General features: G+C 22.9%; 5 protein-coding genes across 5 annotated transcripts; 4 read left to right on the top strand and 1 right to left on the bottom strand.

Annotated features, from left to right (window-relative positions):
- Nucleotides 1–1,052: 1,052 nt before the first annotated feature.
- DICPUDRAFT_153950 (uncharacterized protein) lies at nucleotides 1,053–4,972 on the top strand (the record flags this gene model as incomplete). Its single annotated transcript, XM_003289516.1, has 9 exons — nucleotides 1,053–1,236; nucleotides 1,302–2,267; nucleotides 2,390–2,577; nucleotides 2,659–3,009; nucleotides 3,085–3,256; nucleotides 3,331–3,821; nucleotides 3,925–4,206; nucleotides 4,284–4,652; nucleotides 4,934–4,972. The coding sequence occupies 9 exons, from the start codon at nucleotides 1,053–1,055 to the stop codon at nucleotides 4,970–4,972; spliced, it is 3,042 nt and encodes a 1,013-aa protein (XP_003289564.1).
- Nucleotides 4,973–5,472: 500 nt separating this feature from the next.
- DICPUDRAFT_153949 (uncharacterized protein) lies at nucleotides 5,473–6,833 on the top strand (the record flags this gene model as incomplete). The annotated part of the gene is made up of 4 exons (XM_003289515.1): nucleotides 5,473–5,857; nucleotides 5,937–6,178; nucleotides 6,269–6,763; nucleotides 6,828–6,833. The coding sequence occupies 4 exons, from the start codon at nucleotides 5,473–5,475 to the stop codon at nucleotides 6,831–6,833; spliced, it is 1,128 nt and encodes a 375-aa protein (XP_003289563.1).
- A 511-nt stretch (nucleotides 6,834–7,344) lies between these two features.
- DICPUDRAFT_153948 (uncharacterized protein) lies at nucleotides 7,345–8,988 on the top strand (the record flags this gene model as incomplete). The annotated part of the gene is made up of 2 exons (XM_003289514.1): nucleotides 7,345–7,602; nucleotides 7,684–8,988. The coding sequence occupies 2 exons, from the start codon at nucleotides 7,345–7,347 to the stop codon at nucleotides 8,986–8,988; spliced, it is 1,563 nt and encodes a 520-aa protein (XP_003289562.1).
- Nucleotides 8,989–9,627: 639 nt separating this feature from the next.
- Nucleotides 9,628–10,679, top strand: DICPUDRAFT_88567 (uncharacterized protein; the record flags this gene model as incomplete). The annotated part of the gene is made up of 3 exons (XM_003289513.1): nucleotides 9,628–9,792; nucleotides 9,867–10,062; nucleotides 10,144–10,679. 3 exons carry the CDS (start codon nucleotides 9,628–9,630, stop codon nucleotides 10,677–10,679), a joined length of 897 nt encoding a protein of 298 aa, XP_003289561.1.
- A 244-nt stretch (nucleotides 10,680–10,923) lies between these two features.
- DICPUDRAFT_94928 (uncharacterized protein) lies at nucleotides 10,924–11,491 on the bottom strand (the record flags this gene model as incomplete). The annotated part of the gene is made up of 2 exons (XM_003289498.1): nucleotides 10,924–11,376; nucleotides 11,476–11,491. Coding segments are annotated over 2 exons (282 nt in total), but the record flags the coding sequence as incomplete, so codon positions are not given.
- Between the last annotated feature and the right edge of the window lie 302 nt (nucleotides 11,492–11,793).

The raw sequence follows: 11,793 nt of genomic DNA, 5'->3' as shown, positions 1-11,793 counted from the left end.
AAAACTAATTATTATTTATTATAAATATATATTAATATAAAATTTTAAAATAAACAATATAAATACAACAAAACACAAATTAATTATTATAAAAAAAAAAAAAACGAATTATATTTTATTAAAAAAATTAATAAATTAAAAAATAAATATATAGAGAGTAGGGGGATATATGCAAAATAATTTAATTATTTTTAATACACACAACCCACACACCAAATAAATAAAATAAAATTATTAATAAAAACAATAAAAAAAAAATAAATAAGTAGATAGTTATAAAAAAGAATATTTTATATATTCTAGTTTTATATATATGTAATATTAAAAAATAAATAAATTGAAATTAAAAAAAAAAATTTAAAATGAAAATTTAAAAAAAAAAAATAAAAAATTTTTTTAAAAAATTAATTTTTTAAAAAATTTTATAAAAAAAAAAAATTTTCAAATAAATTTTTTGATTTCAATATTTTATCATATTTTTTAAGCCTCTTATATAAAACCATTTTTTTTAAATGAATTTATAAAAGGCTTAAAAAATCAAATTATAATAAAGAATAACTAAATAATTTCATTAAATATTTTTGTTTTAGTTCATTTTGGATATTGAAATTTTAATTTAAAAAATAAAATTATTTAAATAATTTAAAAAAAAAAAAAAAAAGAATTTTTATTTTTTTTTTTTTTTTTAATTTTTTTGTTTTTTTTTTTTAAATTTTTATCTTAAATTTTTTTTTTTATTATTTTTTTTTCATAAAATTATTCATTTTATTCATTTTTATAATAAATCGTTTATTATAAATAAATAATTTAATAATCCAAATTTTAATTAAATAATAGTTTTTTTCAATTTATTATTGTTTTTATTTTTTTTTTTTTTCAAAAATAATCTATTATTATCTTTAAATTATAAATTTTTATACTGGTTATTCTTGAAAATAAAGAAAATTATATATATTTATATATGGTATTAATCATAAAATAGAAATCAAATAAACTCATTTTTTATTTTTTGTGCATACATATTTTATAATAAAAAGAAAAAAACAACAACAATGCAAGAAGAAGATTTTTGTAGAGTTTGCAGGAACGGGTCAACCCCGGATAATCCATTGTCTTATCCATGCAAATGCAGTGGTTCAATTAAGTATATTCATCAAAATTGTTTACTAGAATGGATACAACATTCTAAAAGTTCATCGTGTGAGTTATGCGGTCATCCATTTAGATTTACACCAAGTAAGTAATTCATTATATTCTAATCTACCACCTATATAAAATATTAACCATTTATAATAATATAGTTTATTCAGACAATACACCAGATGTTATTCCATTTTATGAATTAATATCAGAAGCACTTATTAGATTTAAATGGTATATTAAAAAGATATCAAGAATCATATATATAATTTTTTGTTGGTTATTTATAGTACCAACATTAACATGTTGGGTATTTAATTTATTTTTTGGTCAAAAGTGGCTATTACCACCACAATTTAGAAATGAGAATAATAAACTCATCGATATTTTCTATCATTTTTTCATTGGTACAACTTTATTCTTTTGGATTATCTTAGCATCAATAGCAAGTTATATGATACTCGATTTTATACATCACAAACATGCCGAAATTGAAATTCAAGACGAATTCGAAATTGATAGAGATGATACATATTTAGAAAGATTAAACAATAATAACAACAATATAAATAGAAATGTAACTCAACCACAACAACAACATCCAATTATTAATAATATTGAACAACCAATAGGAAATATAGTACAGAATGATAATAGTACAGAAAATACAAATAATACAGATAGTAGTAATGATAGTTTTGTAATTAATGATGAACTAAGGTTCCAAATCAATGATGAAATACCAAATAGATTGCGTCAAAGATTAAGAGAACATCAACAACAACAACAACAACATTTAGAGCAACTTCGTTTATCAGAGGAGAGAGCTGTAGCAGCAAGTTTAAATCACCATAATAATATTAATAATAATAGCGCTGAAAATGATCAACAACAAGATAATCAACATCAACCACAACCACAACCACAACCACAACCACAACCACAACCACAACAACAACAACAACAAAATCAACAAAATCAACAAAATCAACAAGATCAACAGGAAAGAGTATTTTTTAGAATACCAGGTGTATTTGAGATGTTAAGACTTCAAGATGGCCCAGAAGAACATGAAAATGATATTGAAAATGATGATCCAAATCAAATTGATGATTTAGAAACTTTCAGTAAGTTATAATATTAAATTTTAATTAAAAAGTGAACATTTTACTAAGTTTTTTATTTTTTACTTCAACAGTTGGATTAACAGGGCCATTATTTAATATTTTAACCCATTGTTTTATTTTAGTAGTTTATAACAGTATCTTTTTATCAACATTTTTGTATATCCCTTATTTAATTGGTCAAATGTTAACTGAAAAAATTTCAATTGATGTTAAGCAAGCTTTACAAATTGCCGATGGTACAATTTCCCAAGGTGCTATTTCAATAATTATTGGTTATTCAATTCTTTCTGTAGTTGCTTTATGTCTTCTTGTAAGTTTGCAATATGGTTTATAATATTTGTTGGCAATCGGATTTAATACTAATTTTTTTATTTTTTTTTAATAATTATAGTCATTTTTAATTTCTCAAAAAATATCAGTAAAAGCTATGACATTAACACATTCATTTGTAAAGATTGCAGTTATAACAGTTTGTGAATTGGGTATTTTACCAATTATAGTTGGTGCATTTATCGATTTTTGTTCACTCAGAGTTTTTGGTGGATGCATTCAAACTAGAATCGAGTTTGCATTGAAACAAAAACTAACATTCTTATTTTCGCGTTGGATTTTCGGTATCTTTTTCATGGTAAACTTTACAAATCTTTGCTCTATTCTTCATCAAGTCTTTAGAAAAGGTGTTATTTGGTTTTTAAAAGATCCTAATGACCCAGATTTTGATCCATTTAAAGATATGATAAAGGTATGTAGTTATTTATTCATAATAGTATATCTTTAAAATCTATTATTAATTATTTTTTTTTTAAATAATCTATAGCTCTCATTCAAGAGACATGTAGTTAAAGTTTGTGTTTCTTTATGTGCCTATACCATTATTGGTTTCTTATTTGTTTATTTACCTGCCCTCTTTTTAACCCTAATTCCAAACTTCTTACCAATTAACATTCTAATGTCCGATCCAATTACCAAAGGTTCTGCTGATGTCTTATGTAAGTAGTTTTTTTTTTTTTTTTTTTTTTTTTAAAATTAAATTTTAATATAAATTTTTTTTAAATTTTTACAGTTATTGTTGCAATTTCATATTTCCCAAAATTTGATGCAAGAGTAACAATTAAAAATATAGTTAGTTTTTGGATTAATAATGCATCACGTTTCTTAAAATTAGATAGTTATTTGCTTCCAGATCCACAAGAAAAACTTCGACAACAAAACAGAAATAATAACAATAATCAGCAACAACAACAGGTACCAGCACAACAAATAAATAAAAAAACCACAGAGAAAATCAAAAAAGAAATTTATAAACCAAAGAATTTTAAAACAAGACTTTCAATTTTTATATTTTTGGGATGGTTAACTATTTTCTCAACAATTTGTGTTTATATTTCACTTCCAGTATTCATTGGTAGACTCACCCTTCATCAATTTGTAAATTATGAAAATGATATTTATAGCATTTTAGTAGGTCTTCTTATTAGTTGGGTAGTTTCAAAAGGAATCTATTTCTTATTCTCACCATTAAATAATGTTAATATTCTTCAATGGAGTTTAGTTGTAAGTTTTTTCAAAAAAATAATTTAATAAATAATAATAACAATAATAACAATAATAATAATAAAACCATCAAAAGAGATAATACTAATTTTTTTTAATATAGGGGGCAAAAATTTTATTACTTGGTGTTATTATGGGTATTTTGATTCCATTATTGACTGGTTATTTATTTGATTTCATTTTTATGATTCCAATTATGGCACCATATGATGAAACATTCTTTATACATTTCAGCGATATCTTCCAAAACTGGTGTCTTGGTTCTTTACTCTTAAAATTCTGGTATAAATGGATCACTGCAACTAATCAACCAAATAATAATCGTAATAATTTACTCGAAGATTTAGATAGACCAAGAGATAAATGGATCGATAGATTTAAACAAGTAAGTTAATATTATTATTTATAGTTTAATTTTTATTATTATGTATAGTAATTAATTTTTATTTAAAAAAAAAACAGTTTAAAAATAATGGTTTTACAAATATTGATTTGAAGTTTACATTTAGCAAAATCATTTTCCCAATTTCCCACTTTTTACTAACAATGTTAACAGTACCATTTTGTATTTCAAAAGGTTTAATACCATTCTTTGGTGGAAGTTTACTTTTAGAATCAATTTCATTTAGATATGGTTTTGCATGCTATTGTTTTGTCCTTTTATTTGAAAAATTGGTTTATAAATCAAAAGAATGGCTTGTTAAATTCCACAATGCAATCAGAGACGACAAATATTTGGTTGGTAAACAATTACATAACTTGGATGAACCAAATAAATCAATTTTAAATAATATTAATGGAACAAAAGCATCAACGAGCAATAGTGCGACTGTAAATTAAAAACAAAATTGAAATAAAATAAAAAATATTTTAAAAAAAAAAATAGTGATAATAAAAATTCTTAATTATATTTAAATTTTAAAAAAATAAATAAGTAAATAAATAAATAAATGAATAAATAAATGTATTAATATTATAAATAGAAATAAATAAAAATAAATAGAAATAAATAAAAATAAATAAAATTAGTTTATCCACTCTTCTATCAATGTATATAACAATATTTCATATAGTTAAAAGATGGGGTGGTTTATGTTTAATATTCAATATAGGAAAAGAATATAGTATCAAATTATAAATCTAATGAATAAAAATAATTTTTAAAATAATATTATTTTATGTTAATAGAATAAAACCTATTTTGGTTTAAATATTAATAGATTTATAAATTTAATATTTTTAGGTTTTCATTTAATGATTATTTGATGTTTTTAAAATTATTATAAATTTGAAATAACACTCCCAGCGTAATAAGCATTCAAACAAAAACAATAATTCATTTTTTAGTGTTTTTTTTTTTTTTTTTTTTTTTTATTGATATTATAGATATTTTTTATTTTATTCATGGAAAAAATTTGGTGCATCAATGCAATTTTGTGTGTAAAAAAGATTTATATAGTCCTGTAATTTTTATTTTATTTGAAAAAACACTCCATCCATAGACTAAAAAAAAATGTTGTTATCATTATGATATTTATAAAAATCTCCCAATTTCAAATAATACCTATTTTTTTTTTAATTTTTTAAAAAATATTTTAGTTTAAAAAAACTAAATAAAAAATATTTTATTATTATTATTTATTTATAAAAAATGAGTAGATTAATTCTTTTTTTTGTACTTTTAAATTGTTTTGTTTTGTTAGTTTCTTGTGACTGTAAAGCAAAAAGCGTGTGTTTTGAAAAAGATTTTCAATGCACCAATCCTACATTACCAGGCTTTTGCTCCCAAAATCTTTATTGTAAAAACGATAGCAACCCAATAAGCTCCACTAATGTATGTTCGGATTTTGAAAAATGCTCTTCCGATTCAAACTCAAATACATGTAAAAATAAAAACTTGGGTGAATTTTGCACTCAAGGAATATGCCAAGTTTTAACAAACCAACCAAAAGGAGGACAATGTTATACAAATGAAAACTGTGCTTCTAACTTTTGTAACAATGGTGTATGTGCACAAAACGATAAATGTAAAAAAGGTATGTATTTAAAAGATATTTTAATATTAAAAAAAAATTATCTATTTTATTAATTTTATATTATAAATAAAAACCTTAGATTCTGAATGTGATAAAAACAACTACTGTTGGAAAGCTTTTGAAATGTTAGAAGTTGGTATTTGTACTATTCGTATAAAAGAAAACGAAAAGTGTGAAATCTCTAATAGTTGCGATTTAGGATTAACTTGCGGAAATGGAAAATGTATACAACCTTTCACTGGAAACGAAAATGATATTTGCATCCCAACTAAAAAAAATGAACCATACAGAGAGTTTTGTAACTATGAAAAAAATTTATATGTAAGTTATATGTTTATTTATTTAAAAATTGAAATAAAATGGGTGTGATAATTAATTTTTTTTTTTTAATTTTATTTTTCCTTAAAAAAGTGTGGTGTGGTCGGAAACACAAACAAATGCATACCATATGATCAATCTAAAAGAAAATGTCAATTGGACAGTGATTGCCAAACTCCACTTGAAATATGTAAATGTGACAGTACAAATGTCAAAGGTGAAGGAACTTGTGTACCAAGAATCAACATTACATCACAATGTCAAAAAGATATAAGTAGCTATCTTACCTGTATGAAACCAGGCGGTGGCGAATTCCTCTCTTATTATGACTATTTTGCATGTTCTGAAAGATTGTGTGATTTCCAAAAATCATGCCTTGTAAATGAATATGAAGAAATGGATTGCTTCTCAAATTCGCAACTCATCTGTCCAAAGGATATTTCATCAACCAATTCATCTACTCCATCACCAAAACCATCAGAAACACCTGAAACACCTGAACCTACCAATTCAACTTCCCCATCAGAAACACCATCAACAACTCCATCACCTGGAACCAAAAAACCAGTTGAAGATAGTGATGATAATGTAAATAACTCAAACTATCTAAACTCAGACCCCACCATTTATATTTTAATTTTATTATCTTTAGTTTTAAACTATTACATCTAAATTATAATTAAATAAAATAAAATAAAATAAAATAAAATAAAATAAAATAAAATAAAATAAAATAAAATAAAATTATAAAAAAAATAAAAAATTTAGATTAATAAATTATTAAATATATATTTATTTTTCCGTTTATTAAAAAAGGGGATGGGAAGTTAAAAATTAAAAAATTAATTTTAATAAAACTAAAAAAAGTGTTAATGTTAATCTGATAAATAATATTTCGTTTTTTCATAAAAATAGTTTCGGTTGTAAAAAATAAAAAGGTATGAGATTTTTCCAAAAGCAACCAACTTTTTTCGTATTTAAATAAAAAAAAATTTTTAATTTTATTTTAATTTAATTTTTTTATTTTTTTTTTTCGTTTTTTTTTTTTTTTTTTTTAAAAATAATATTATTTTGAAATTTTTTTTATTTTTTTTTATTTTTAATAAACCCCATTTATTTTTTCTATTTATTTAAAATATACTTATACATATACACATATATAAATAAAAATGTCAAGTAAAACTAATCATATTATGGGTATTGATTTCGGTACACATTATGCATGTGTCGGTGTTTTTAAAAATGGTAGAGTTGAAATCTGTCCAAATCAACAAGGTAACAGAACCACCCCATCCGTAGTTTCATTTGTCGGTGAAGATAAATTAGTCGGTGATGAAGCTAGAGCTCAAATGGATAGAAATCCACAAAATACAATCTATGATGTAAAAAGAATTTTAGGTAGAAAAACAAATGAAGAATCATTCGAAGTATGTATCAATTATTATAATATTTTATTTAAAATTTTAAACATTGTTACTAATAAATTTAAATTATTTTTAAATCATTAGAGCGAAATTAAAAAATTATCATTTAGAGTAACCACTTATGAAGATAATTTTGATAAAATATATTTTAATGTAAATTATAAAGAAAAGAATATTGAAGTCACTCCAATCGAAATTACAACCAATATTTTACAACAAATTAGACATACCGCCGAAACCTTTATTGGTGGAGATACTATAAAGAAAGCCGTTATTACCGTACCAACCGATTATACAGAAAAACAAAGAAAGGATTTAAAGGACGCAGCACAAGCAGCAGGTATTAATGTTGTTAGATTTATTCACGAACACTCCGCAGTCGCACTTGCATATGGTTACGATGAAAAAACAGCAGCTGATGATGCAGTCAAACACGAAAGCAACGTTATGGTATTCGATTTAGGTGGCAGTGGTGTATCAGTATCGATGGTCAAAATCAAATCTAAACTTTTTGAAATCATTGGCAATGTTTCAGACCATAATGTCAGTGGTGAACATTTCGATCAAGTTTTATTCCAACATTTCACACAAGAGTTTAATAGAAAATATAAAGTCGATTTGAAAGAGAGCGCTCGTTCAAAAGCCAAATTAAAATCTGCCTGTGAAAAAGCTAAAAGAAACCTTTCAAACATGAATCAAGCATCCGTCGAAATCGATTCTCTTTATGAAGGTCTTGATTTCTTCACCAACATCACCAGAGCCAGATTTGAAGATTTAGCTGGTTCACTTTTCAAATCTGCAATTCGTGCAGTTTCAACACTTTTAGAAAAATGTGACATGAAAAAAGAACAAGTCGATAAGGTATTATTAGTTGGTGGTGGTTCACGTATCCCAGCTATCCAAAGTCAACTCTCTGCATTTTTCGATCAAAGAGCAGAAATCATCGATAAATCTATGAATCAAGAAGAAGTCGTTGCTTATGGTGCAACTTTACAAGCCAATATCCTTTCTCAAATGGCACCAAACCAACCAACCAATTCACTCTCTGACAAGAAGATTTCATCAGGCAATACAATGACAATTGAAGCTACCAACAAAACTATTGGTATCGAAGATTCAAATGGTAACTTAATTCCAGTCATTCCAGCTTTATCACTCATTCCATGTAAACGTACATTCAATATCAATAATACTCAAGATGCCCAAACCTCTTTAAATATGTCTGTTTATCAAGGTGATCAATCAATAGCAAAAGATAATCAATTAATTTCAAATTTACAATTTAAATATGGTTCTGAACCATTAGAAATTACTTTTGAAGTCGATAAATCATCAAATTTATTAATTAGCTCAAAACAATCAAATTTCAAAATTCCTTTAAGAAAATAAATATAATAATAAATATAATAATATAAAATAATAATTATTATTTAAATAATATGTAATAATAATTATAATAATATAATATAAAATAATAATATAAAATATTAATTATAATTCATTAATTAATAATTTCTTTTTAAAATATTTAAATAATTCATATTTAAATATAAAATATAAAATAATTCTAAATAAAATATTTAAAAAATATTACCGATAGTAATATTATTTTTATATCTTTAAGATTATATCTTAATAAACAAAAAAAAAAAAAAAAAAAAAAAAAAAAAAAAAATTTAAAATTTTATATAAAAAAAAAAGATTTTTTTTATAAAAACTTTTTTTTTTTTTTTTTTATTTTATAAAACTTTTTTTTATTTTTATAATATAATTTTTTTTCCTATCAAAAATTTTTTTTTTATTTTTTTAGTTGGTACCAAAAAACAATTGTTTTGGTTTTTTTGTTTAGTTTGTTATAAATATATATACATATAAATACAAATATATATTTTATTTATTTTCATTTATTTTATTTCACTCATATATTTATTTATTTAAATATTATTTTTATGGTTACGTAAAAATAATTTATATTTTTAAAAAAAAATTTTATTAAAAGCACATTTATCATATAAAGAAATAAAAGAAATGGAGGAAAATGTAGATGTTAGAAATGTATCGATTATGATCGCAGAGAATAGAGAGCAATATGGTAAAAAATTTACGGAATATATCATAGATGTTACCACATCAAGTGGCAGTGAATATACTATAGCAAGAAGATTTAGCGAGTTTTTTTCATTATATGAATTGGTATGGGAGTAATCTATATGACAATAAATAAAACTCATAAACTATATTCTAACCACTTTATATTTATTTGATAGTTGGTACATAATTTTCAAATACAATTTCAATTTCCCCCTAAAAAACTAAATAAATTTAGCGGTAATATTATAGAAGCAAGAAAGAAATCATTACAAGATTTTTTAAAGTTTTTAGTAATTCATCCATCTTTATCAGTAAGAAAGTCATCAGATTTATCAAGATTCTTGGATCAAAATACACCAAACTTTAATAATAGTAAAGTATTTCATAAAATTATTAAAAAGTTAATATTATATAGATACAATATTAATATTTTTTATTATTAATAATTAATAGAATTAACAAAAGAGAAAGTTACATTTGAAGAAGTAAATCAAAAAAAGAAATCAATTAAATTAGAATTATCAATTGTCGAGGGTAGAGATTTTAAAATACCAAAGAAATCAATGTGGGATATAGTTTCATTTGTAATGTGGGAGGTTGGTCATGAGCCAGACCCATCAACTGTAAAGAGCTCAAATAAAACACCTCTTATTGCCGGACCCTACCCAAGATTTGGCCATAAAACAAGAGTTACAATTAAAAAAGATTCTGAAAAAATTCTCTATTTTAAAATATTTAACAAAGACACAGGCGCAGTAGGTTCAGCAGCTTCAACTCATGGCGGTGCAGATAGCAATCATAATAGTAGTAGTAGCTTGGGTTCACCACCAAATTCACCAACCCGTGGCAATAATGATAATATAGAGTTAATTGGCACATGTTCAATCGATATTGAAAAATTACAAATTACAAATCAGTCACCAACATTACATGTTTTACAATTGGAGCCTGAAGCCGGTGAAATTGTAATAAGTTTAGTATTAGTTTAAATTTAAAACAAAAAAAAAAAAAAAAAAAAAAAAATAGTAATATAAAAAAAATAGTAATATAAAAAATAATAACAGCAATATAAATAATTATATCAAAATAATATATTTTCCACATAAAAAAAAGTAAATGATATTTCCTTTAAACCTGTAAATAAACAAAAAAAAAAAACCTATAAAAAAACAAAGGATATGGTTTATTTTAAAATGAAAATGATAAAAGTCTAAATTTAAATTATTTTTCTTTAATTTTGAATGATATTGTTTATATATACAAATTTTTATTGTGATTGTTATTTTAAATACAAATAATTATATAGCCATTTTGTTTTTTTTTTTTGTTTTTTTTTTTTTTTTTTACAAATATAATCTATGTTTTTTATATTATGAAATAAAGTTATTGATTTAATAATATCTTCTTTTGTACATTTTTTTATAGCCCTTGAATTTGTGACGATATTGATAATGTGGACCTCCATAACCAACTGGATATGGTGCAGCTGGATATACGCCTGGTACAACACCCATTGGTGGTGGGACCATTGGAACACCCATTGGAACTCCCATTGGAACACCCATTGGAACTCCCATTGGAACTCCCATTGGTGGAACCATTGGTACACCCATTGGTGGAGCCATTGGAACCTCCATTGGTGGGATATAACCTGGAGGATAAACTGGTGGTACACCAGTTGGATAACTATAAGAAAAAAAAAAAAAGAGATTAGTATTATTGTTATGGTATTTTTATATAATAATAATAATAATAAATATTACTATTGTATTTTAAAATATTTACCCGTATGGATTTGGATACATTTTTTCTTATATATTTATAATTATATAAATTGGTTTTATAAATTATAATTAAAATTTTAAATTATTGAAAAATTAAATTTTTATTAATAAAAAAAAAAAAAAAAAGAAAAAAAATTTAAAAATAAAAAAAATTAAATAAAAATAAAATAAATTTTTTGAATTAATTTTTTTATTTTTTTTAATAATAATTTGTGCATTACACAAATTTGTTATATAATTTGATTACTATTAAATAATTTTAAAAGAAATAATTAAATTATTAATTTTATATTTTATAAAAAAAAAAATAAAAAAAATA

This window comes from Dictyostelium purpureum (assembly GCF_000190715.1).
Source record: "Dictyostelium purpureum unplaced genomic scaffold DICPUscaffold_180, whole genome shotgun sequence".
In the NCBI taxonomy this organism is placed as follows: Eukaryota; Evosea; class Eumycetozoa; order Dictyosteliales; family Dictyosteliaceae; genus Dictyostelium; species Dictyostelium purpureum.
The sequence above is the reverse complement of the archived record's forward strand: the minus strand, read 5'-3'. Positions and strand labels throughout refer to the sequence as shown.